The sequence below is a fragment of the Catharus ustulatus genome, chromosome 11 (assembly GCF_009819885.2).
Source record: "Catharus ustulatus isolate bCatUst1 chromosome 11, bCatUst1.pri.v2, whole genome shotgun sequence".
Taxonomy (NCBI): domain Eukaryota; kingdom Metazoa; phylum Chordata; class Aves; order Passeriformes; family Turdidae; genus Catharus; species Catharus ustulatus.
The window spans coordinates 10,889,146-10,916,805 of NC_046231.1; the positions used below are offsets into that span (position 1 = coordinate 10,889,146).

Here is a 27,660-nt window from a genome sequence, read left to right on the forward strand (position 1 = left end):
TAGCAGTTACAAGACTCCCAAGAAAACAAGCTAATGAAAAGTCTCCTAAACATAACATTCATGTATCCCTTTAAGTTCTGGCACAGTTCATTCAGCATAAAAAATATATTACTTAGAAAACCCGAGGATTAAGAGCCTTCCATAAAGTATTCTGGTGGCAAAATTATAGAACTACATATGTACTGGTGAACATTTTTCAATTTATTTCCTAGTATTTTCAGTCAAACACAGCAACTCCCAAATACTAATGTATCTTCTATCAGGTCTCAAACTAGAAATAGACTATAAAGGAAATACTTTCAGCATTTAACTCACAGGCAGTAATGTAGGCCAAGTATCATGGTTTGAATACAAGTAATTTGATAAACATGAATAAGGATCTGCAATACTTTTTAGAGTCCAGCTTTATTTAAAGACTTTTTTAGCTGAATTTGAAGGGCATCTTTACTTTCAAACTCATTAAAAGTTTTCACATAAATATGGTAGTTGATGTTGAATTTAGATGTTATCTTTGGTTTCTGTCTGCTGTACTTGAAGGAGAGTGTTTACACAAAAAAGAAGCACAGAAGTTCTTCAAAACAGATTACTTTCAAATAATGAAAAAAATATTTTAAATATTTTCTGAATTCAGTGTAGGCACAGAGCAAGAAATTATTTATGATAACAACTTCTTTAACCTATTTAAACTCTATAAAGGAAATTCTGAATAGGGGAGACTTATGACTCTGTGAATAATTTAATAGCAAACATTATGATGTATTATTTATGTAGCACCACTGATGCACAAAAGAATGCTCACACATAATAACAGGGTCCCTCCCCTGAAAGAGCTGACGACATATTTCTCATCCAAGGAGAACTTCCTCTGAAACCAAACGAGTTTGGCAGGATCATGCCATACTAGATCCTTAATACCAATAAAGGTAACAGTCTGAAACAGAAACAGTCAAAAAGGGGAAAATACATGCAAAGCTGTAGAATTTTGCATGTATTTCTTTGCAAAAGTAAAAATGAGAAAGAAAGAAAGAAGATTTGACTAATTGAGGCTTTATTATGAACACATTCTGCATGAACCTTTGTCTGACTTGGTTGCACTGCACAGCTACACCTAATTTGCTACTCTACCCTTATACAAGGCCAACAGTTTTCTACTATTGCTAGATTCCAAATTATTCATGGGTAGTAAAAAACATTAAATTGCTTGCTATGAAATTATACTTAAATTTTTGCAAGAATCATATTGAAGATTTTTTTGATCAGTTGGCTATGGTATTTTTAAAGCAGCCAAACATAAAGCAGATACATAAGGTGTATTTATTCTTTGTGGGGTTTTTTTGTCTCTTCATACCCTACAGACAGCCAAGCTCTCCTGAATTCTTCCAGGCATTTTATTTTTGGATAAGTGTCCTGCATGATTTCTGATCTGCACTAAAAATGATTTGAGATTCAGACTCAACGTTTGACTGAGCAATCTATGAGTTCAGTTCTTTAAAAAAGAGAGGGTACATACCCAGCACTGGTCTGTTGGTTTTATTGTCATTGATCAAAAGGGCAGGATGAGGACATACGCAACACAAAACATGAAGCAGTCTATGCTTAATGAGTATTATAGAGAGCATTCTCTGACCTTATTGAAGACAATACTATTGTGTTCAAGTTCTGAGTATTGGTCACTAGATTTCTAGTAAGTCTTTACCTTAGGAAAATATGTTCAAGTAATTGTATATTCAGAGTACTTAAATTACCAGAATCCCCTCTGGTTTGGACAAGGCCTCAGAAAACAGAGAGAGACACTAGAACTTCTGCAAAATTCCTGAACATGGTTATCTGAGCTGCACCTTCAGTGGACAACTTTTCCTTATTTTGGTTTTTTTTTTTTGTTTGTTTTTTTAAATATTACTTAAGTTTGCTTCAGTTTAAGAATCTCTACCTTAATCAATATGGTCCCAATCTTAGTTCTGCACAGGACATCTCAGATCTGGATCTGTTTTTATACCAAGATAAGTCCTCCCACTGTGTCATATCAACATTTGATCTGCATCCCCAGAATGAAATTGCCCTCCTCTATCTGGTAGCACTGGGCCTGACTAAATTGATTATATTTCCACCCTATTTTTGCAGTGTTACGATAAAAACCAAACAGATTGATTTTGGGGATAAAACTGCCCAACTAATGATATGAAGTGTAAAAACAGAGGTGTTTGAAAATCATCAAAACTTGCACTACAAACAGATTAGAGAAAAATTGGTAGAAACAAGCACATTTTTTAATCTGTCTGCAAACATGAGAATTGTTGCTGTTCTCATACACCTGAATTAATGTAATAAAAATGAAGACTGGTGTGGAGTGTAACCAGCCACAAGCCTGATCCATAGTTAAGGAGATAATTCTGCTGACTCCAGTTTGAATCAAAGCTGTAGGTGTTGAGGTTTTTTAAAACACATTATCAGTTCAGTGTATAGGTTAACTGAGTACAACTACTTCTACGAATGTTCCTATGAAAATATGAAAGTTTCAAAGAGTGATTTCTAAATGTAACTACAGTAAGTAAAGGACTGAGAGAGAGACTGCCTTAAGCAGTAAGTCTCAACATAAAAAGCATCATTATAAATGGCTGCCTTGTAGTATTTGCTTTTCAAAGTCCACACGTGTGATAGATTTTTCAAGTCTGCAGTGCTGTGCACAGATGTATCAAGAGACTAGAACAAACCTTAAAATTAAAAAAGGAAAAACATGTGCAAACAAACTACAGATGTGATACTTTGTTTTAAAATGAAAATACTAAAGTTTTTCATATACTACTTTTATAACCCTTTTACATGTAGAGAAGTTATACTAAGGAAGTTCAATGATTTTAACTATTAGAAAACTTCCCTGATAGCCACTGTCTTCTCAAATCTGTACTTTTGTTTAACCCCGGCTACTGTGGATTCTCATAATAAGGACTTCAAAGGCAAGCAAGCTATCATGACTGCTATAAATAAATACATGAACAAGGGGAAAGAATAATCTTTCTGCCTGCAGGTACTATTATTACCCACTGATCAACAAAAAAGAGTATGGACTTGCTATAGTGAATTATTAGGGATACTGGTATAAACCATTGTTTGTAATAAATGTGAATCACACCTTTCCTTGTATGCTCTGGCATAACAGCAGCCTCGCTCATTTTTCTGAGAGCACTGCTATTAAAAGACTGAGCACAGCTGGATGGATAAGGTCTATGGCCTGGAATCTGGAGCTGCTGGTCAGCTGAAAGGAGTTTACTGGGGGGGGGCTTTCATTTTGTTTCTCAACGTCATGAACTTTTTCTTGTCAATGCTCAATCCTTTCTTCCAGCTCCAGGCCTGACCCAGCCACTTGGGGCCGCCACCAACCTGTTCAGACTTTTTTTTTATCATTAACAAGCTGTATTAACTTGGTGGTCATTCTGGGGAAAATAATAAAAAGATGAAAAAGAATGTGAAAAGTCAGCATAAAAAGCATTCTGTTGAAAGGAACATAATCACTGTGAAGACTTCAGCATAGAACCTGAATAATAAATTTCAGGTTTTGATATAACTATTACTGCCTGTGAAGAACTCTTTGAAGATAATTGAAACCACTGTGCAGCAATCTGCTTTATAGCACTGACAAATAACAGTTTCCTAAGGCTTATCATTTAAGGTTAGTAAAGGGAGGACACATATTTACTCCATATGGTGCTTAAATGTAATTTTTAACGCATGACCTTATATAGGAACCTCATGCATGCTGTTAAGTAAAGTTATAGATTTGGGATGTGGTGGGGCAAACTATAAAACTACAATTCCACAGAACATTCAACTACTGAAAGAATGCTAATAATATGCAACATTCCAATTATATACAATTTCTAGTATTTTGGGATTTAAATATATATTTAATGTCTAAAGTGGCTCAAATATGTAGGTGGAGATATTTAAGAAGGTACTCTGGAAAAAGAGACTTAACAGTTCTCATTACCATACTCAATTTTATACTTGGCAAATATTTCCAGTGTGCTTTGGAGAAGAAACAGTTAGCTGCAGAATATAATTAGATACAGAGGGTATGGTTGTCATCTGTCTTTAGAAGGATACAAATTTTGCTTTTGGTATCTCAAGCATTGTACCTCTGATTTCCCTTAGTTCTGATAAACATTGGTAAGCTAGAACAAAAGGCAGAGAGGGCACATGGGGGTGATGTAACATGCACGAACAGAAAACATACCCAGAAGTGAATGCAAAAAACTTGGCGTATAAAGAAAGAAAAGGTGGCTTTGATGAGAGAGACAAGTTCAAGACTTTACAAAGAGAGTTGCACATCTTTGAGACCTGTATCTAGTTTACAGGAAATCTATTTTTGAAGGCCCAGAAAGAAAACTGAAAATAAGGACACACTTCATTTGTTTAAAGGGGCTTGTTTTATTTTTTGTATACTTGTGGACAGAAGCTTCTACTTAAAAGAACAAAAGTGAAACAAAAAAAAAAATCCCCTAATAACTTCAGGATGTCACAGAATGTTACTTGCCTGTAAGCAGGTTTTTTGTTTACGTGGAGTTTTTTCAATGCTCTTCCACTGCAAATTCATTCCAAACTTCTAGTTAAAAGGGTTTTGGCGAGGAATGCTGGAAAAGAAATTTTAACTTAAGGAGTTAAGTTTTTTTTCTCTGGCAAACACTGCATTTTTTTTATTTTCTGTGCCATAAAGCATTAATTCAGGTATTCCAATTTGGACACTTTGTGTAATGCTACTTAAGTGGACAAGGAGTGCATCTGGTAAGGAACCTAACAGAAACACAGGAAATGCCCTCCAGAACGAGTAAACAATTCATTTGTTCCACCATCTTGGATTTGACAACAGCCTGACAGAAAAGATGGAAGTTATGTCATGCCAGTCAATTTGTTCCTGACTCACTCTCTACTGAGTCAAAAGGAAAGAATATTTTGGACTTAAAAAAATTATGAAATAGCCTCCTCTACACAAGCAATATTTTCAGCTGCCCTTTTATGAATCCGTTAGCTTCTGACAACACCTTCCTTGGATGCAGCGTGACTTGGTTAAGCACAGCACAATGTGAGCACAGAGTCATGGTGCTTTTGGATTAATTAGCCCTCCTGCAATGCAGTAATAGCATGAACAGCTCTGCTGAACCCACACTGGTTGGCCAGCACAGCACTGAGTTTAATAATGGGTGAAATCTCACTATATAGACAATTTCGATTCTAGAATGAAACTCCTGATTAATCATTAGGATTCTACAGTTCCCAGAACACTGACAGTATACTTCAAACCCAAAGTACCAGCTCCAGAGTGACAGACAGTGCTGTAGCTCTGTACATGGAGATCTAATACAATCCACCACAGACTTACATACACAGACATAACTAGAAATGGAAAAAAGATTCAAAAGAGTGATTTTTGCTACTGCTTTAAAAAGTGCTCTGAGAGAAACCAGCATTTTAAATTTGTTGATATTTTAAAGGGCAAAAATATTACTGTAAGGTAAAATAAAAGTATTAAACCCCATACCTTTCAGTTCTCTCCTCTTGTTCATTTCTATGCTGATTGAGTAAGAAGTGATCATCATGTACACGAAGAAATCTGTCCTCCAGGTCTTTTTGACTGATTTGTTACTTAGCTTGTTGAGCTTTTATATTCTGTGCAGTTCTTGACTCTACCCAAACCAAGACAACTTTAAATTATGTTCAATACATTCAACAAGATAGAGTTCAAAGTCAAAACTAATTTTGAAATACTGAATCCCCCCAATTTTTCAAGTAATTTTGTATTTTACACTTGTATGAGTCCGTTAATATTTTTTTTATGTATCGTCATTTTAATCACTTACTTTTTCCTTCTTCTTACAGGTTAAAAAAAAAAAAAGGCAATTAAAAGTATACAGCAATCTGTTTACACACTAGACAACACAAAGGTAAGTTTACCCAGTAACCAGGTTCTGCCAAAGATACTATAAGCATTACCAAGGGGATTCTTTCTAATCTTTTCCAAAGTGAACATATTATCTTGAAGTTTGGAAACATTAACTCATAATTCTGTAAATTTACTCAGATATAAAACTAAGCCCAGTTGTTCCATTCTAATAGCAGCTGAGCAACATAGCAGAATTGCATTATACTTTTGGTTCCCATTTTGTGAAATGGATCTGGCCTTGTCCTCAGTTCAGCAAAAAAGTTCTCTTCTTCTGGAAGGATGAATGTTACACCTCAATGACATTTCCAGTTTTTAGCATCTCAGAGCAACTCCCCTCTTATAACAAGCAACTTGAACATAGAATGGGTCACAGCATCTTTCACAATTTAACCCAGATTTTGAATGGTATTTGAACTCAATTTTGTGAGTGGCAACATCAGAAACATTTTTAGAAAGAAACTAAAGAAGCCACTGATCAAAGTCTGTAGCTGTAATAAATAGCAGCTGGTACAAACCTTGTAATCCTTCAATTCCAGCTGGTGCTAGACCTGCATGTCTCACAGGCAGGTCCCCCACAGTTACATCAGCTGCAACAGGCATGGCTTATCTAGGGATAAAAAAATTCAAATGAAATACCTCTTCATCTGGTATTTAAACTGAAACTAGACCGAAGAATACAACAATATGAAATGAAGGGAAAAGTTATGGTGGATTCAGTGAAATGACAGACTCTGAATGCTCCTATCTCAACGAGATTGCGCAGAGGATGATCTAAACTCTCAAGTTTAATGTCATGCCAGTTTTAATGCATTCACAAAATACACCTTTGTTGTGCAATGGCTGCAATTCTATTTAATATATGTACAATTAGCTTTCTGAAGTTCTAGTTCCACTGTTTTCAGGAATTTTTGGGCTAAGGCTGCATTTCCAAGTGGATGTGGGAAGGGGACATGCAGGTTTTTAAATTCTTTGTTCATTTAAGAGAGGTAAAAGCTGAAGGCATTGGCTGGTAGATGAGTAATGCCATCTTCCATGTTCTGAAAGAGGTGCTGGGGGTTTATGAAGTTATTTCAGGGTTGCCTGGCATTCTCTTTGTCTTCTTTCAATCACTGTCTTATAAGAAATTACTTTTTAAGAGAGACAGTCTCCTATGAATGATTCTCATAAATCTGAACTGATTCTATCCTGTGGCAACATAAAGCTCAACTATATGACAAAGTGAGATTAGGAAAGTATTAATGTGAAAAAGTACTACATTTGTTTTGGTGTAATATATGAACATACTTGTTAACAACTGCTGTTTCTTTCTTGTCTTCTGGTGCAGAAAATTACATGTTGGTCACAGAGTCAAGTAATGCTGAAACAACAGGAAAAGGAGAGATGTAAAGTCCTTTCAACAGTCTTACCCCCAAAACCATTGTTACACTCTTCAGGTGATATAAATCCTTAGTCAACCCAAAACCATCTAGCAAAGCACTGGAAATTAACAGTGATGCTACTAGAGACTTGTATCAGAGGGCAGAAGTGACATGGTACAATCAACAGACATCCCATGAAATATCTATTAGTGTGATCATAATCAAAAGTGCTGCCTAAGCTCTTTCTTCCATCATAAATAAGTCTCCTTATGGCTTTGTTCTAAAGAAACAAAAGGGATTAATGGAAATTTAGTTTCCAACAAGTCAGTCTTGCTTTTAATCTTTTGGTTTTTTCATCACTAAAATTTATGATAAAATATTATTTCCAGACTTCACTGTTTATGAATAAACAGGAACACATTTTTCTCCCATGTGGAACAAATGTTTCCTTATCATGACCATTGAAGTGAACTGATCTACAGTTGTAGACTTGCAATATGGTTGCAGTTTCAATGTCATCAGTGACAGACAGTACTGCTCTGTGATGTTGATGTCCACACCACTCAGCTGATGGCACAACTGGCAACCAATACAAATACACATCCACTGGAAGATCCAGCTCCTCAGCATTCTTGGCTCTTTTTGCTTTGCTCTTACAAAATCCTCACAACTTTTTTGTAATTTGTTAAATTAGCTCTATCTGCAGTCATTGGCTTCACTCAGGTCTAGATTCATTACTGTGGTTACTGTTGTAGGTCCCTGTACCAGTATGGCTACAGCAACTGAGGTCAAAGGGAAACAGAAACACTTTACCACCAGAGGATCATCTAAATTTGCTCCATGATAGTAGGAAGGAGATGATACCATTCTACATCTTTCTAGAATGTGGTTGTCCTTGCTTTCACAAATCAAAAATGACAGAGGCTTTTTTTTGGGCAAGTTTCAAGAGACATCGAGAGCTAAACAAGTATTTTATCAGCACAACTCCACAATGTTTGTGATCTATCAAAATCAGGCTTCAAAAACTCCAGAGCAGTAACAGGCACAGACAAACATTACTGGTTTTCACTATATGCCAAAGAAACTTTACTGGGGATATCTACCTGTTATTTTCTCTGTATGAGAACCATGAGAGAAATCTACTTATTTAAAAACAGAGACAAAACAACACATGCTTGTCACTCAAACTGTCACTCAAATAAGCAAACAAACAACTCTTGTCAGTAGTAATCCATTACTGGCTGCAGCAAAACCACAGAAATACTTGAGCTGTAAGCAAACTAACATAGCAGATATGCACACAAAGCCAGTTTTTACTGGCAACATGACATGACTTGAAGTGACAAAATAAAGCAACTTCAAATCTAAAATGTCCTGAAAATTTAGAAGGTGAAATTTTCAAAAGGAAGAGGAAGAATAATTTCATTTCCATTACAAAGAGTCAGAAATTAGGCATTCAGTTATCTTTTCTGTCCTGGGCCACAGAAAAAGAAAATGAAAAAAACCAACCATATTAATTGGTTTTATCAGATACATGGTTTTAGACAGAAATAGTACAAACATGCCTCCTGGTTTTAAGGAGGACAAATATAATTACGGATTTAGAATTTGCTTGGCAACTTATTTGCCTGATTAGTAACATACCCACGTCTTTAATAATCACTAATAACCACCAGTTAAGCTGCTGCTTTGAGAGAGGACACTTCAAACATCAAAGCATGTTACATATGTTACAGTTCCTCTTTGAATATTATCTCAGTGTCAATCACAGACACTTAAACAAAATTACTTTTCCTTGCAGTCCAGCTCCAGTCTTATTTCTAAAAGCATATGAGATTTCTCCACAGCGTTCCATATTACTTTTGAAAGCATTTCCAAAGCGATTACATCTGACAAAACTGTACAGAAACACTGCCACAAAAGTTATGGTACTTAAAAGTGCAGCATTTCCTAAAAGAAAGCATAACAAAGTGAGAGAGATATAAATTTGTATTTGCATCTGGACAGATTGATATTCATCCTCAATCTCAATAACTTAAACCAGGCTTTATTTCCAAGAAAGGATGCCCTACAATCACTTCAGCACAGATTATTCCTCAAAACAAGATAAAAGAACCTAATGTACAAAGAGAGGAATATTCCCCGTATCTCTGGGATTAACCTGTAAGAACTTCAAGTTAGGTATAAACAAGAATTTTTGATGCAACTACTAAAGTTAAAGAAACTGTAACTCTCATATACATTTCACTACTTGCAAAAGTGGTTTTACCACCATCCATATCTGAAAATGTACTACAAAAAACCACACACAACTTTGCACTGTTATACAAGGCTCACAGCAATAAAATTAATATTTATCAAAGCTCATGCTTCAGGTTCAGATTCTTATATAACTCACAGAAGTGTACTTTTGTGTCAATATCATTCAAAGTCAGCAAAACTGAATGGAGATTACTTAATTTTTTAGAAGTTCTCAGCCAAAGGGGCTTTAAGTGACTTCCAGTGAGGGGGTTTCTAGTGAAATCATAAGAATTACAGCTTAATTGTTTCAACATGGTTTTTGAATTGAGTGTCAGATATAGCCAAGATGATCCTTTTGTTCCAAAATCCTACTTCACTTCCCTACTAGAGGGAATTCAAAAAAGGAGGTGGGAGGGACCACCCACCTATCTTAGTTTATCACAACATATTTCCAGCCTATGTTTTCCGTCTACTGAGTCCTTAAAATATATGTTGTCACTTTATTGGTCTTGTAAGCTAAAACAGCCTCATTTATTACCTGTTAGAAATACACACACATATCATCTTTCAAATATCACGTGTTGCAGTGCTGTGTGTTTTGGGAGGTGGACAGGGAAAAAAAAAAAAAAAGGAAAGATATGGAAGATATTAGGAAACGGGATCACAACCTCCTGCTATTGCCTGAGGGAAGAAACATTTCTCAGAACTGTAAGTCCTACTTCAACATAGAAAAATCTAACAATCGTGTCTTGCCTTCAACATATTTCACAAAGCCTCTCCGGTTTGATTCAGGCGCGCCGGCTCTGGCGGTGACTGACAGCGCTGGAAGGGGCAGGGCCGCGGGGAAGGCCGCGCTCGCCTCAGGAGGGAACGCCCACAGTGCCCGGGCTGTCCCGCCCTCGGCACAGGAGCTCCGGCTCCAGCCCGGCTTTCCCCAGCATAGCCTTCCCAGGTACAGAACACAGGCCCACGGGGCTACTGGTAACCAAACGCTGGGGATCCCAGCCTCTTCCCACGGGCACCGAGCGAGGAGCCCCTCGGGTCTGGAACCGCCGCGGCAGCGCGGGACCCGCCAGCCCCGCTCCTCGCCTCCCCGGCCGGGGCCCGCCCGCTCCAGGACACGGCGCCTCAGCCCCGGGCAGCTCCGGCGCCCCGTCCTCCCCGCGCCGTGCCCCGAGGAGGAGAAGCTCCCCCGTACTCACGGCCCCCGCCTGCCCCGGGCTCTGCTCAGCGCTCCGCTAGCAGCTGCCGCTGTTGCCAACCGGGCCCTTCCCCTTCCGGGCCGCCCTGGGCCTGCCGGGACTTGGAGTTCGGGGCGGGGCCGCGCACTGCCCGCGGAGCGCGGTCCGGCCGCTGCCGGCGGGAGCTGCGCGGGGCTGCTCCGCTCCGGGCGGACGGCTAAGGCGGCACCATGAAGAGGAGAGCGGGGGAGCGGGAGAAAGAGCTGAAGGTACCTTCCGTTTGCTTCCTGCTCCCCGCAGCCCCGAGGAGTGCGCCCGTGGCCAGCCCTCTCTGCGCCGCTCCGGGGCTGTGCGGCGCAGCTCCCGCCGGGGCTCCGCTAGCTCCAGTGCTGGAGCCCCGAGGGGGAACTCCGAGGCCGCCGTGAAGTTGCTGTGAGAAGGCGGGAGCCCGGCCCCGAGCTCGGCCCCGAGCGGTCCCGGAGCCGGGTGAGCCCTGACGGCCGCGTGTGGCCAGCGCCGCCCCGCGCCCCCAGCGGCTGCAGCGCTGCCCGGCGGGGGCTCCGCTGAGCCTGGAGAAGGCGGATCCCCCTCCCCGAGTGCGGGGCACCTCCAGCAGCCTGGGCAGCAGCTGCTGGTAAAGGCCTGTGCCGTCCGGGCAAGAAATTTCCGTTTAAACGAGTTCTGTGGTACATGAAAAAAAAACAAAACGATGGAAGGACCGTATGTTCATTTTTGTTGAAACATTCACAATGAGATGATGCGCTGTGTAACTGCGCTTAATTGTTAAATTTAAAAGTACACTAAACCTGGCCTAAATAAATGTTTTAAGTCTGTTATATCGCCCGAGCTTTATAATGTTTATTTTCTTGTTCACGTGTTTAGGTACAATGTTGTTACATGCTTACATTGAATATGTTATTTCTGTGGAAGCAAACGGGAGTGCTGAATGTTTGCTGTTTCAGGTGCCTTTGAAGGGCTTGTTTTACTACATTGGACAATATTTTATTTCAGGTCTTGATGATTGTTGTACTTCTACTGATTTTGTTTACAAGACCCAGTAAGTGACTTGTTTGAAGGCATAGTGCTGGTGTTAATGAAAGGAAGACTAATTCCATTATAAATTTAGAAAATGCCTTTGAAAATGGTAATCTCATTCACCTGAGGAGAGAACATGCTGGTTTTAGCATTGCTATTTACTTTTCAGTATTAAATACAGTATTCCCTGTAGAGGCAGGGAAAAGTTGTGATGTAAGTTTGCAACTAAGTGTTACACTAGAAAACTTGAGATCCTCTTTGGCCGAGTGAGATTCATAACAACTCCTTAAGGACTACCTGGTCATTTTGCAACTTGTCTTTCTGCTATCTCAATTTGCCGAAGGACAGCAATTTCAGTGTTACGTTTGTGTTCTGCCCTTTCCATATATGTCAAAACGTATGCAGCTGTCCCATCCAATACCTTGCAGAATAAACCTCAACCCATACTTTTTCTAGCCTGTTCATTTGTGCTGTCCATCCAAGGACCGTTGTTTTTTCAGTGGGGCGTGAATATATTTGGAAATAATTTACATTAGAAGAATAATGGCCCTTGATAAAATAATCACGCAAGGACACCTGTGAGGGGTAAAAGGATGGTGCTGTGAACTACATTGGCAAAGGCTGTAGGAGTAATGGCACATGAAGAGGTGTCAAGAACAATGTATGAGAAAAACTTGAGGTCAAGTGCAAGAGTACTGCTGTAGACACAACTTTATGCTGGTGCACAGACAGAGAAAGATGAAAGATTCTTACAGAGAATTTAAAGGTGTCAATACTTACAGAATGCCCTAGGGGGATGTGGTAAGTTGGACACTAGAGAGAAGCTGAGTATATTGAAAGTAAAGCAAAATATGCCTGTAGAATGTCTTAGAATAAAGGCTGCTAAAGGAGAAAGCAGCAATGGAAAAAGGGGGGTATGCTAGAAGGAGCTTGTGCTTTGTTTTTCCTATGGAAGCATCCTCATACTGATTATTTTGTGCAACTTGGTTGGATATGTAATCTCTGGGCTCCTGTCAGTCCTCTAAGTCACCCTCCACGGGCTTAGCCATTCCTAGTTTATGTTGATCATCTGAGAAATGCTGAAGACAAAGGAACAGTGTCTTTATTGTACTAGTTCTGCCAAGACTTCCATTTAGTTACTGATCTATATTTTTTAGCAAACCAAGTATTAGTGAGGTTAACCCAACCTCTTCTGGAGAGTAAGATTTATGAGGCCTACTACTGAGAGGGAAGTGGTTGGGTAGAGAAGCTGGTTTGGATTATGTGTCTCCTGGCAATGTCCCTTGTTTTCCAGAACTAAATCCTGAATAAAAGTTCTTGTTTTGCTATAATTGTGTACAGTCAAATGCTGTCTGTCAGAATCCTGCTGATTGGTTTTTGCTTTGTAATTATGTAGTATGTTTCTTATATGTGATAAACTTTTCTCTGGCTCAAATTTTCTTGCGTATAGCAAGCTTTGATTTATGCTGTTATAGAAGAGCATTTCTGTTCCAAGTATATGTGGTAGAACTTCTGTAGAGTGCAGTGCTGTCACACAGCAATTTCCACTTTGCAGACCACTCAGTTGAGTAAGATTAAATGTGTAGCAGAAATTAAATTGTGCTAGTATTTGGTGTTCCAAGTCAAGAGGTGGAGGATATAAATTCATTCTTGGGAAGAAGATCTGAAAAATAATTAGGAAAACCACAGCCAGTTAACTACTGATCTGTTCTAAACACCACATTGGGCATGTTAATGTCCTGTAGAGTATTTCTCTGAGTCTTAAGTGGGCAGCAAAACACAACTATTCTGCAGTTTCTAAAGATGCCTTTGGAGCTGTTGCAAGCCATCAGCTGCTCTGGTCTTCCCCAGAGCAAATATTGCGTAAAATGAGAGCTGTTAGAGTAGATGTTGCTCATTAGCTGAAAAGGCATTTTTATGAAACAGTTGTGGGGTTGTTCATGCTTGTTTGTTTTAACTTAGAATTGTGTTTTAATTAATACAGTTTATAGTTATTTTGATTCTTTTTTCTTTACACAGTTGGTCACTTCTTTTTCTCTGGGTGTAGAAATGTACCATGCAAAGTAAAATCAAATCTCATATTTGGTGATCTAAGTAGGCTATTTCCTCCTTTTAGACTTGGGAAAAAAGCTTTTTTGCTTTTAGAATGTTTATTATCTTGATTGATGAGTTAAAAAATTTAATATTTGATGTAAGACTTAATGTTCTCGCGACTTACTTATTTCAAGTCGATTTTTTTTAAAGTAAGTTACAGTATGACAGGGGGCCAAGTTCTAGTCATTTCCGTATATGCTTCCTCTACCACTCTTTGCATGTCAACGCCCTGTGCCACTGCCAGGTGAAAAAGAAGATACTCAGCCAGTCTGGAGAATTACTTTCTTTTAAAGTAAAGGTATTACCTTGATGGGTCTTTGGAATAGACCACTAAACCCAGTTCACAGTTGCCTGATGTCGCTGTTTATGCTAATTCACATTACTGTGAATACTGACTGTAGAGAATGTATTCCACAGACACTACTGTTATGTTTGTACAGCTCCCAGGACAGCTGGGACCCCAATCCAATAAAGTTATTGCTGTACAAATAATAAATGCATCAATGTGCACATATCTGAATATTCACAAGGGCTTTTACAAAGATATTCATATGCAATATCACATTTGTGAGACATGTTGGACAAAGTAGCAAGGAAATATAACGCTTTAAATAACACAAAGCTTTGTATGTATTTTATTTGCGAGGAGAGAAAGGGAATATATTGTGTTTTGGCTGAGATTTCATTGAAGGTCTTATTTCATGCATCATCCTCATTTTTGCTGCCTGCAAAATAATACATCTTTACAAGGTAAAACAGGTTGTCTCAACATATTAATGCTCAAGAAAAATTAGGCAAGTATTCTCAAAGCACTTCAAAGCATGATTAAGGATTTGCTTTTAGAATTTATGCTGAAAGATGGAACCCATACCATACAATGAAGTTTAAAAACTTAAACATTGTTACCATGGTTTGTCCTAATATTATAATGATATATTGTTTACGGTTATTGTTCTACTTCTTAAGATAAAAAAACATTATTAAAAAGAGCCAAACAAAACAAAGTTTTCTAATTGACGGATTAGATTCTTTTAGAAATTGTATTTAGGAAAATTAATGAAACAGCTTAGATGCAGTTAAATAAGCTTGTTGTCACGTCATATTTCTGCTTAGGTAAATGGTGTGCAAGTTTTAGCAGAATCAGCAACCAATATGCCAGTAGCAATTTTTGTGGTAATCACATTATTGGAACTTCCCATTATTAATGAGACAATAATTAAGAAATAGTGTTGATAGTCACATAACACATGATTTGTATATTGGAAATGGTCAGGTAGAAGCCTTGCAGATGCAGAATAAAATACAAGAAAGAATGAGTGGCAAATGTTTCTTGCTTTTAAATTCATCACATTCCTGCTGTTTAAATTGCCTCAGCTGCTAATGCTGGAACCATTACAGTAATGGACTCGGCAAATGAAGGAGAACCGAGACACACACTTTATTACTGGAGGGGTAATTTTCTCTTCATCTGTAATAGCAGCAGTGCCTAGTATTGATCAGACCATCAAGATACTAATCCTCTGTAAAATTACTTGTTATAAGTGAAAATGTGTTAATCCAAATCAGTCTGTGTCCTGACTTTCTACTTGCTATTGAATACAGACTATTAGATGGTTTATTTTTTGTGATTTAAAGCCTTTACATCGATAATAGAGCTTCCTTTGCAAGAGCATGTGCTTAATCTTAGCTATGGCCCAGGGATGTCTTTTTGTTTTAACTAGAACATCACCCACTTAATTAAGAAGTGCGTGTCTATCTTTCTGCTCGGAATTATGTTGGTACTTTAGGCTCTGCAGATTTATTAAACGTTGTTTTACATTCAGTCACTTGTTTTTTGCCGTAAATAAGGACAGATCTATGCTTCACTTATTGGAATCTGCAAAGATCTTGGAGCTAAGGATGTGAGGAGGATGACTGCTCAAAGCATGAATTTGAGTATTGTGGATGGTGGCCTGAGAGGCTTTTGTGTAAGGCAGCAGTGTCAGGGAAGTTCAATGCCAGGGATCTAAAGGTCTTCAGTTCACTTTTATCCTGGTGGTCCACTAGAGGAGACAGTGCTATGGCGACCTGTGCATGTCCCCATTCTGAATATGGGAAGTTTTAGGGGTTTTTTGGTTGGTTGTATGTTTGGGTTTTTTTGGGGCTTTTTTGTTTGTTTGGTTGGTTGGTTGGTTTTTTTCCCCCTCTCCCTCTGTTTTGACTGGTTTTTTTATAGTCATGTATGTTTAAAATGGAAGCTCATGTCTGTAACTTGTATAGCCTCAGTGGAGTGGCTGTTCCTGGTACAGGATACCCTGTAGGACCTGATGTGGTTTTGAAAAACCTTCCTATTTTCTGTGGTAAAATAACAATTCATGTGAATTGGAATTTAGGGTTTGAATTAATATATTTCTGAAGAGAAATCTTAGGAAGAATAAATTATTCAGTTTCAGAAAGCTACGTAGTCATCCAAACCCTTTAGTCTTCTGGTTCTGAACTGTTTATAATGTTAGAAGTTTCAGATAAAGATTAGCATTTATGAAATAAAACCGTAGTGAAAAGTCTCTACTGGAAGTGCAGTACAGGGCTTACTTCCAGTATTATTTTTAGATTTTGAAAACATTTGATGAACAATTATTATACTTTCTTCTTTTACATCCGAGAATATTCAGTTTCAGCTGATCCAGGTTAGTGAAAACTAGACAGGTCAGTGATTGCCTAAAGCTGGTTTCTATTCCCTTGCAATTGATAATCAAAGTTTTGCAACCTTCAGCTGAAGCAGGATTGGGCTGCCATGCTTTTAATAATTAATCCATTTCTTAAATTATTTAATTACCTGTAATGACCAAGTGCATCCAAAATACCAGATGATCCTCTTCTCCAGCCGAGGCTGAAAAGCACTGTAGTGTTTTACTGTATTCTGTTATGTTCACTAGTGAAGTGCAAAGCATGATTATGAGCATTTATTGGCATTTAAAGTATGGCACAGATTAAACATCTCTTTGAAGCCTACTGGATAGAAAATTATAGTGCTGTAATTTCAAAACACTTGGAGTCTGATTATGGGAGTAAACTCTGCTCTACCTTATTTAGCTTAACAGTTTTTTGCTTTTGTATACATACTACCCCAATTTCTAAAAGAATTACATCTTTATCTCCTAGAACTTGTCCAGCTTCATTTTGCGCTTTTATCTGCTGCTCTTCCCACCATTTTTATTTAAGACTGTAAAGTTACTTTAGTGTAACTGCTCTTGTCACCTTTGCCCTCAGCTAATCAAATAGTTTACCTTGAGGGAAGCATTTATCTCCCACTTTCATTATTATTATTTTCGTAGCTGTAAAGATATATATTTTATGTCTCCAGAAGGGTGTAACAGTGAAACGAGGTATTGATCTGCTGTATTTGGCAATTTCTTTCCACCTTGCCATCGATATCATGTCAGCCTCTGTCTGTACTGTGGTTGACCTCACAAATAGCTCTTTATGTTCCCATTGGATTCAAATGATATACTATGCTCAAAACTAAATCAATGAATGATTATAAAGTTTTTAGTATTATTTCATAACCCTCAGGCAACTGGTACTTCATGCAGTGAATGTTTGAAAAGGTAGCTGATTAAAATATTTTGTTGATTCTATTCTAAGGTTTGAAACTGTATTGAAATCAAACACCTTGTAATATTAAGAGATTCCATTATTTGCTGGCATAAGATTTTACTTTAAATCTCCCACATCTCATGGATGTTCTGTCCTCTGAGTGCAGAAATTTCATGCACTGGATCTTGCCAGTGATAAATCATGATTGTACATACCCTGTATGTGTTTATGGGGAAGGGAGGGGTGGGGGGGAAAGGAGGTAAAGATCAAATAAGGTTTTCATCTTCAAAAAGTGAGCAGTAAGTTTAAGCAGCTTTTGGATTGGAAAACATTGCTATTACTGCCATGTAAACCCATACCCTTAGATATAATTCGAACAGTTTAACTGATAAAATACATGTTCAAATGCATATTTAATAGACTTTTTTTACTCTAATGGAAATAGGTACCATTTTTACAAGCAGTTAAAGGTTTTTAGAACCCAGTCGTACTGATTTTGAATGTGCACTCAAGATCTGGAAAAATCTTCAGATTCTACTCAGTGTTTACTTCTAGTTTAAGTTAAGTCAGTGCAGCAGGTAATGATGTTCTTAAAGGAAATACTTCATCGTCTGATATCTAAACCATGTGATGGCAAACAACTGGAGTTAGTAAAATACTCAACTGAGCTATGATGTGTATGTATGTATGTAATTACTGAATAAAACCAGAACAAACTATTAAGTCTAATGATGTTAGGTAGGAGAAATTGTTTTTGGGCCTTCATTGTAAACAGTACATCAGGAAAATGACCATCTTTCTGAGTTGGAAAGCTTATATAGAGTCAGAGTCTAAACAGAAATTCTTAATAAGCTGTTTTAAAGAAAATGAGCATTTGTTAAACATATCACTTTTTCAGGACATTTATGCAATAAAAGAATTGTGGAAAGGTGTTCCAATTAGATTTATTTCAAGTAAAATATTTTATTGTGTATTCTGAGACCATATAAGTGCCGTATATTAGTATATAATATAAAACCATCAGAAATTATACCAAAGCTCTGATCAGTTTGAAACTGTTCCTGTTAACCCAGATTTTTTCTAAGATGTAGAAAGACTTTTTTTTAATGTACGGCAGCTATTATGAACTTGTAAAAAATTAAATTGTGTTTATATGCACACAGGAGCCAAAAAGTAACTTTTTACTGAATTTGTTATTTCAGCTACTGTATTTGTTGAGTATAGTGTAACTGACTTGACAGAAGGTAAGATCAAAAGACAGTTCTATTCCCACTCTCCAGCCATTCCCATGGCAGTTATTTAGAATAAGATGGGTTGAATCAGTTATGTGGCTCTTTGCATCTGTGGTAATGGGTAAGGGAAACTGTTTTGGTTTGGATATTTTACTGTGATGATTAGTTCAGTAGTCAATTATCTTTTAGGGATGTTCAGTGCTCCGCTTTTTCGCCTCTGGCACGCGAAATGCAAGATGTGTACCATACTGGTGGTTTGTTTCTTTTTAAACTTCATGCAGGAGGTGTTAGTTGAGGAAAACTAGAGGAACAACAGTTGGTTTGTGTAATCTTCCCCCATGCTTTAAACCAGAAGCCATCAAGCTTCTGCATTGTCAAGCTTGGGAGGCATCTGGTATGTGCTGGCTCTCTTTCTTCAGCCTCTCTTGCTGCTGTCCAGGAAAATAGTCCGTGATATATTCATATGGACACTATCAATCTTGGTTCAATAGGAAGTGTTTATGGAAAGCATTTATAAATAGACATAAATGAAATAAAAGCAGTTAATGAGTACAACCAATGCTTTTATTTCACAGTCTTGTATTCCATTTTTAAAAACTTCTAAAATCTTTTACTTGCATTAGTAAAAACTCCTATTCTTGGGTACCTATTTTGCTTGAATGTGCCATGGGGAACTTTATTTAAAAGGCTTTCTTCTTCTGAGTTTCTTTGCATTCTTGATATTTATGTTTTCAAGTTAGATTCCATATGTTTTCTCCAGTATTATTGTAAATAGGAGTTGAAACTCGTAGGAAATTTTCTGACCATGGGAGCTGGTACTTTAGAAAACGTGTAATCCCTTGACTGTAGCAAGTTGTGCTTGATGAGAGTATATAGCAAAATTCTTAGTGGTGTTATAGCTTAAGCTTTTGTAATGAACTGTAGATATTTGTCAGCCTTCCCTGAACTATTTTAAAAGTGCCTAATGTTACTGAAGTATTTCTTCACAGAAAGAGTGATTGGGCATTGGAGGTGGTGAAGTCACCATCCCTGGAGGTGTTTAAGAAAAGGCTGCCTTTGGCACTTAGTGCCATGGTCTAGTGGACATGGTGGTGTTGTCACATTAATGAGCGTTCCCCAAATTTACAATTTCTGCTTTAGATAGGACCATCTTGCCTATGTAGAAAACCTCTGAAATTTGTTATTCAGTCAAAAAAAAGTTGAATTATAACTTTATGGTTCTGGCTACCTGAAAGTAATTCAATGTGATCAGGACAGTAGATTGGTCGTTATCTGTGATTTCTGTATTTGGTTAGTGTTGATATTGTGACTTGTGCAATAGAACATAGGAATGTAATGCCCACCTACAGAGTCTGTGCTTTATGTGTGTCTGTATACGTGACAGACACATGAGTTTATGCTTTATGATCCAAACATATTCCTCATAAATAATGGCAATTCATTTTCTCTTCAGTTTGCACAGCACGGTTTGTGATGAGGGTCTTTAGTGGCTTGGTGTCATGACAGAAGGTGGTCAAAGCAGTAATGTCACAGGCAGGAGGATGCCAGTGACCCAGTGAAGGAAACAAGCACTTTGCATGTTGATCTGCTTTGTGAGAGGGCAGTGTTTGGCCCTGTAAGTGCAGAAGAGATGGACTGTTCATGAAAAGGGCACAGAGAGCTAACCCATATGATCCTTTGTCAACCTGATTAAATTTAGTGCCAAGCTTTCATTCATATGAAAGATGAGACACATCACTGTTTATCTAATAGAAAAAAGTATTTCTATTTTTCCTGAAGTCTTTTATATGTTAATAGAGGCAAACATGACCATGATCACATAATTTAAATGTGTAAGTAAAAAATATACATCTTTACTGGCAATGGTTTAAAAGTAAGATGTATACGTTTTATGCAAAATAATGCAATTTCATTGTTAATCATGCTGTTCAAGCCATAACTCCACACAAAACAGTTTTTAAACAAATAGAATATGCTGTTATTGGACCATTTATAATAGAAATGCCTAGAATATGTAGAGACTGATGAAAAGTATTTATTTTGCATACTTTAATGTATGCTTCTATTATGATATTAATATACAAATTCAGAATTAAAATTCCAGGTATTAGACATAATTGTAAGGTGTTAGACTCTGATTTTTAATACTAACAGAAACACCAGTATTTAGAACAAGGGTTACAACAGATGTAATTTTGGAAATAAATGCAGGCATACAAGAAAATGGAAGAATTTCTTGTTAAATAATTGAAGTTCTAAATATTTAAAGAACGAGAAGGGAAAAAGTTTAGATGTCTTTCCCCTCACTCTTCCTACCCTGCCAAATGTGGCTTGCTTAAGAGACCTGCTGGGAGTTCTGTTTAATGTTATACTTTGCATGCATTTGCGATTTGAAATAAAATAAAATAAAAAAGCCAGCCAAATTTGAGAGAGACAGTTTGAATGGCATGCTGTCAGTTTGGCTCTTCGTGAATTGGCAGTGGTCTCATTTAGGACCTTCAGATATGTGTCTGCCTGGACAGAATGAGAACATTTTGCATGTTCTTGAGAAGACAACCACTCCTTGCTGCCTCACAGTACTCAGTGGTGCATGACAGTTGCCCTTCATCGCTGTCTTCTCCGAACTTAACCTTTGACCGCCCACTTTGTTGCCGCGCAACGCTTGGAGCAGGCCGAGATGTTCATGAATGACGGGCATTGGCCTGCAACGTGCTTGTCATTATTGGACTGTCAAAAGTAGCCTGCCATTGGGCTCCATCAAGGTTTGAAACCTATGTGCAGCAGTCCATATTACTTAACTTCCAGCACTGTCAACAGGGCGATCGAATGTGCATAAAAAATGTGTGTTGAATATGTCTTTGATCATAATATAGGGAGATATTTTTTGTGTGTGCTAAATGTATTCATACGAGTTTCACAGGGCCAAGAGGTTGATTCTGCTGCCATGGTAAAAAGTGAACTGTTGTCTCCTGTGGTCTAAGTTTCAAATAGCACAATTTAGATTTGAACAGCTCTGCCAGTTAAACTCTCAGCTTGTCTTGCGTATCCTATCAGCTTTTCAGCCAGCAGTATAAGCAGCGAGATACCAGACCAGTGGTGCCTGAGGTTAGCTGTCAAACTGGAATGTTATTTTGGAACTTGCTGTAATGTAATATCGTAGAAGGAGGTCAGGCTGTGTGATTTGTAAAGCAGTTGTGCAAACTTAAAATGACTGAAATGTTTATTTCAGGTACTTTTTATTCCATCTAAAAGAATTGATGAGAAAATAGAATTTATCATAAAAAAAACCAAAGGCAATAAAAAATGGTCATTTTTCTCGCATGCACAGAATACAGTGCATAAAAGAGCATCAAAATCCAATATGAGGAGCCAGGCTGAAATTTGCTAAGTAATAAATGCTTGACATTGAAAATATGTAACAGGCAGATACCTGTGTATCTTCTGATAATGAATCCCAAAGAGATTTGGGATGAACCTCATACTTAATTTAACAAATGGCAATTGTACCCATGGGTTAATTGGAATAAACTTGGTGTGTAGGTAACTAACTTATGCAATCTATCACACATTAATGTACAATAAATGCACATACAAATACTTTGAATTGCTTCCTGCTTGGAAGCGTCATATCCTTCTTTAGTGGAATATTTGCTATTCACTTGGGCAACAGCGATCTGTAACTGAAGCTTATTTCATTGGATTTGAAACTTGTCTGTTTTCTCTCAAAATATATCAGTTCCTTTGTAATTGAAATGGTATATTAAAATGACATCACAAAATCTCATCTTAAGAAAACCAAAGATTCTCTAGAGCTTGTTCATAATGACTTCTTTCCAAACCAGAAAAGTAGCATTATCTTGCAAACTGGCTATAAAATTACTTTTCCCTTCAAGCTTCAAAATATCTTTTTGCTAATTAAGTAAAACCAGTAGAATTATAGTAGTGGATATGGGTTAGATTGCTTGGAAACAAAAAAGTATTATTTTCATAGTAGTTTCGCCCTCAGTGTATTTCCTAAACCAGATTTTATTTTTTCTGCTCACAGTATCATTTGCAAGAGACCTCAGTTCAGAGGTAATGATCTAAAAGACCGGATTGTGTCATGGAGATGTTTTTGGTCTTCTTGCTCTTAATGACAAATGCTGTTTAATAGCCCAACTCTTTTAGTCTTTGCCGGTGTGTTGACAAGTGGCTACTCTGACATGGAGTGTAAAATGCAGGCATTCAGGTGTGTGTTTGTGTACATACATGTACACATGTGAGCCATAAATGTGCAAAATTCTTTGGTGAATGAAGTGGTCTGGTATTAGATGTTAAAACAATTATCTTCTAAACTCTTTATCCTGCCCAGGAAGTTGCTGTTAATAAGTTTTGGTTTATGTTTCCCCTTAATGGACTAATGTAGATATATATGAAATATGCTTTCGTGAGGAAGGACTGAATTTTCAAAGTGTGCAAATATGCAATCATTTAAGTAGACAAATATAAATAATGAACATTTAAATAATTGTTGTGTTGGTTGATATGGCCTCTGAATTTAGAACTCCTTTTCAGTCTCCACAGTTAAAAAAATGCTACCAAAATTAACAGAAAAACTGACCTAACAACTTTTAAACTAAAGGAATTTTATTTTTCATTTCAGAAAAATGTTGCTCTTCCTTTCACTGTACATATGAAGGTTTAATTTCCACTGAGAGTTAATAATACATTTTATAGCTGTGTTACTGAGAGAGAAAAGTTTAAAATCTTCAAGCACAATTTTTTTCACTTGAAGTATGGAACCTGTTCCTCCACTAACCAGAGGCTGCTTTTTTCCTATTTTGAAGTAGTATTTTACATTTGTGTGCAGAAGAAACTAGGCATCATTATGCAGTTTATTGCAAGTATGTTCATATCTTTATATTTTTCTAAATGGAAGTACTTTTGTGAATTCTGTCCAGTCTGTGTCATAACTAAGGGTTTGCAATGTTTTTGCTCTTACCCTGCAGATCTTTTTATCTTATCACTATTTAAAAAGGATATGGAAAAACCAATTTATTAACATAGAATGCAATAAAAAGTAAGTTCTCATAAACTGTTAGGAGCTGGTGTCTTTTCCCATTGCCTTAAAAGATGAAAGAAGCACTATGAAAGTGTTTTCTAACTTTAGACATTAGAATTTGAAAGTGAAAGCACAGTGAATAAAGATGACGGCAGTTAAGTGCCATTTTGTTTTGTATTCTGAATTAAGAATATCCTGCTGAAAGCAAAACATTTTAATCAAGCAAAGAAACTTCTGAAGTTGTTGTCAGGATGGCAGGAGGTGTCCAGGTGCTTTTTATTTCAACTTCCGAAAGTGTTTAAAAGCCACATAAGTGTATCTGGGAGGTTACACATCCGTGATGCTCTGTGGTGTTAGAGGAACAAAATAAATCCTATTACCCAAAATAAAAGAGAGGTAGATACCTTAAGGGAAGTGTTCTGTTGTCACCTATACCCTCTGCAATACAAATATCAGCTTGTCACATAGGTTGAGACCCTTGTAGTGCGTTCTTTCAGGGAACAAATCTGTCTTCTGGCTTTAATGTAAGAGCTGTGAAATATCTGTATTAGGTAAAATAGAGGTTAAGGCACCTTAAGGGCACTGAATTCTTATCTCTTTTTACTAGCAGGGGTGTCAACATGTACTAAAATGTGATGACCTACTCTCCTCCTTGATAAAAAGGAAAATGACCTGTCTACTGTGGATGGTGATAGAGTTGCCTGGGGCAGATTACATTGTCACCTTTTTTAGTATTGGTGTGTAGGAAAATAAAAAAGGCCAGGATAGTTCTGTTTACCACAGAAGTATTTGACATTTCTAGCTACTGATAAAATACACTCAGGGGTAGAAAGAAGAAACTGGTTTACAGTACTAAACAAGGTTATGGAGAAAGGCAGAGATTGTTTGTTGTGTGAGCCCTTGGTATCACAGGATGTATGATGTGTATCAAGAGATTCCTTCTGACCACTTCAGACACTCACAGTTCAAGTTGTGCATTTAACCCTGCTCTCCACTTGTCCAGGGCCTTTTGGTACACAAAAGGCTGACATGTCTTCAGTGAAGTCTTGAAATTCTGATGTACCAGTGGACTGTGCAACTTAGAGGGTTTAATCATGGACTTAGTTGATAAAAGTAACAATATTTCTTGTATTCTTGAAATAATTGGTGTCACATTCAACACTTTTTCTTGGTAGCATTCCAGAGCATTTATAATTTGTAACAATTAATTTAGAAGTTGTTAGTCGTTGCCTGTTGCTGTGTGTGATGATATATCTATAACTTAGAGTTGATTTAAATTGTGGAGCTGAAACATACCTAACTGTTAAAAGTGCTTTAAGCTTTAATTAATACTTCTGTGTCTTACTGTAAAGGAAGGTGTGCTTCCTGCTCATCAGAAACTGGACTTAAGGATGAAGGAGAGATTTCTGTTGCAGTCTTTATCAATATTTGAGTAGAACGGGTTTCAGCATTTCTTCATGTTTTCTATGATGGCAATGAAATTTAGATGTTAGTTCCTTGCATAATAATCTTGTCTCTTGTTTGCATAAATAAATTTTAAGTTTTGTTGTTAGAGGTATGAGACTCCAAGGGATGGGAAATTGATTTCCTGTTGCCAAACAGATACTGATTTTTAAATTGTTTAAAAACTCAAATCTGTACCTAAAATATCCCCAAAATGAGTGAAATCATAAATGAGCATTCATGAGAGAAACTAAAAGTTTCTTTAAAAGGCATGGGAGCCTTTTTGAAAAAGCATAAACCCCATAACTTTGGTCTGGTTTTGCAGTTTGCAGGTCAAGCTCATTAAGGTATTTTTGGCCTAAAGTTCTAAGTATTCATGAAAAAGGTAGAAATCTGTTTGGATTTAATGTCAATGGAAGATGAAATTTAGAAAATCAATGTTAACTTATTTAAATCAGGTCAGTGAAGTGTGTCTTGTTATATGCTGAAAATTCTGACATTATATTCTTCTGAAGCGTAAATAATTGATTTTGTCTCTCCTAATTGTTTTGAATTTTTTTATAAGGCTAGTAGCTAGTTATAAAGTAAAAACTCATTGGTTTATAGAACTTTGTTCTTTCAATTTTAAGTGTTTACAGAATTCAGTATTACATTGGCTCATGCGTAACTGCCCATGATTTTACCTGCATTTGTGATTAAAGAGTGTTTAAAAATTTGCATTAACAAACCCATTTATTTATAATCTTTTTTTGTTTGTTTCATAGTCAGTGGGGGATTTGTTATTGTTTTCTTGTAAATATTTTTATTCCAAGGAATTTAAGTAAAGAGCAGGATATAATCCAGTTCCTGCAGAAAACTAGAGAATTAAGTCAGTAATGAAGGTGGGCAATGAACAATGAAGGAACAAAACAACTCAAGAAAGAGACCTGCTGAAAGATGATAAAATACTAAGGCAATATGGTATTTTGGGAGGAAGATTAGATAAGGAGAAAAGTAGCACAGAACTGAAAGACAGAGAATCAGTAAAAAGTGAGTTACAAAGCCAGATATCTAGCAGATTCCTGTGTAATATTCTAGCATTTATTTGACTGAAATGTAATGAGTGACTGTTGTGTACTGTATATACAAGTGAATTTACATGTGTGGTTTGCTGTTATAGAGGGACTGATTGGCAATGTAAGTGCATCAAATGTTTTTAAAACCAGATTATTTTTCACTTGGGCATCTATCTGCTAATTCCTCTTTTGTAAGGAGTAGTGAGGGAGAGTAATTAATTGATACTGAGGAAAAGAAGGAAGATTTTTTTAAAGCTTGGGATGTTAGCATAGCTACAAACAATAAAAATGAAGAAAAATCCAAACAGATAGTTGTGAACACGTGAACTGTTCATGCCTAAGTACGTATTGGGCCTCGACCATTGGGTCCTTTAGAGAGGAACCTGACTGAAAAAGTCTGGACTGCTTAGAATGGATTTATTATTCTTTTTGCATGTGGAATCTCTACTGTTGTGGTCCTGAGCCTAATCATCTCTCCTTTCTAATTTAGTTTAAAAATTCTTTGAGAATTCCACATTTCATCTGTGTGTGCAAAATGGCAGAACTTTGTATGCATAATAAAAGCTCAGTGACTCCTTGACAGTGCCAGTGGTGTGATTAATTCCTGTGCATAATATATTCAGTCATCCTATGCATATGCAGTGACAATATAAGCAAAGGGGGATGAAGGGTCCCTATGGATGATGTCTGGGGGAGAGCTCTTGTCTTGCTGTTGTCAAATACGTGTGTCTGTCCCCATGTCCCCACAGATCTCCTTGGGCTTTGTGCCAACTGCAGCATCTTCCCCATCTGGTCAGTACAGAAAGGTGGACCACACCTCAACCTCTTCCATCACGTGCTGGCAAGTTTGTGTGACTTGGTACAGAGGCAGAAAATAAAAGAAAGCATTTTCCTAAGGAGCCTTTATCTAATAACCCCTGGTGTTCGCCACATTGATTCTTCCTGTTAATAAACTGCACTGTTTGCAGAAAATCATGCCAGGTGTTTGACTGAAGCAATGTTGTATCAGGTGATGTAGTGCCTCATATCCCAAATAATTAGGCCTTTGATTGCATTTCTTCCTAAGAATGATCTAGACTTTTCTTGGGTAACCTTACAGTGTTAGTTGTGTTTGTAGCATGCCACATGTGTTTTTTTTGTTTGGGGTGGTTTTTTTTGTTGGTGCTTCTATAGATAATTTCTAGGCTTTATTCTATGAATGGTATTGAAAATGTAAACATTTTTAGCTAGAATCACCAAAGCTCTCAAACTAGAAAGGTACCTCTATCTTTTTTCTGACATGAACAGTTGCTCTTGCAGGCTCTAAACTGGGATTACGTGGTGCCTGTAAATGTTAACAAGAAACCTTAGAGAACTACTACTGACAAGCCATACAGCTTTATGACATTATGCTGGCAAAACTCTGTATGTTGTGTTTCTATCTACATCCGTGGAAAGGTATAGTGCATTTTGCTAACTGTAGTTTGTAG

General features: G+C 37.3%; 1 protein-coding gene and 1 long non-coding RNA gene across 6 annotated transcripts in view; one reads left to right on the forward strand and one right to left on the reverse strand.

Moving 5' to 3' along the window:
- Positions 1 to 4,532: 4,532 nt before the first annotated feature.
- On the reverse strand, positions 4,533 to 11,198 carry LOC117001239. Of its 3 annotated transcripts, XR_004418993.1 has the most exons (6): positions 10,737 to 10,751; positions 10,073 to 10,123; positions 7,220 to 7,292; positions 6,451 to 6,542; positions 5,534 to 5,678; positions 4,533 to 4,628 (listed from the first exon to the last, which is right to left on the reverse strand). It is a non-coding gene; the product is annotated as an uncharacterized LOC117001239 (long non-coding RNA). The 3 variants fall into 3 exon arrangements; XR_004418992.2 differs by lacking the exons at positions 10,073 to 10,123; positions 10,737 to 10,751 and adding an exon at positions 10,989 to 11,198; XR_004418991.1 differs by lacking the exon at positions 10,073 to 10,123 and having other exon boundaries at positions 10,737 to 10,836.
- Positions 10,303 to 27,660, forward strand: part of FTO (FTO alpha-ketoglutarate dependent dioxygenase) — a 232,504-nt gene continuing 215,146 nt past the window's right edge. The window contains exon 1 of one of the 3 annotated variants that reach the window (XM_033069392.1): positions 10,303 to 10,486. Coding sequence is in view for 1 of the 3 variants with exons in the window: in XM_033069391.1 (XP_032925282.1) it covers positions 10,946 to 10,984 (39 nt within the window). In the remaining 2 variants the exon portion in view is untranslated. Of the gene's footprint in view, positions 10,487 to 10,874; positions 10,985 to 11,287; positions 11,773 to 27,660 lie in introns of those variants that run through there. The other 2 variants (XM_033069391.1, XM_033069393.1) reach the window with 2 other exon arrangements.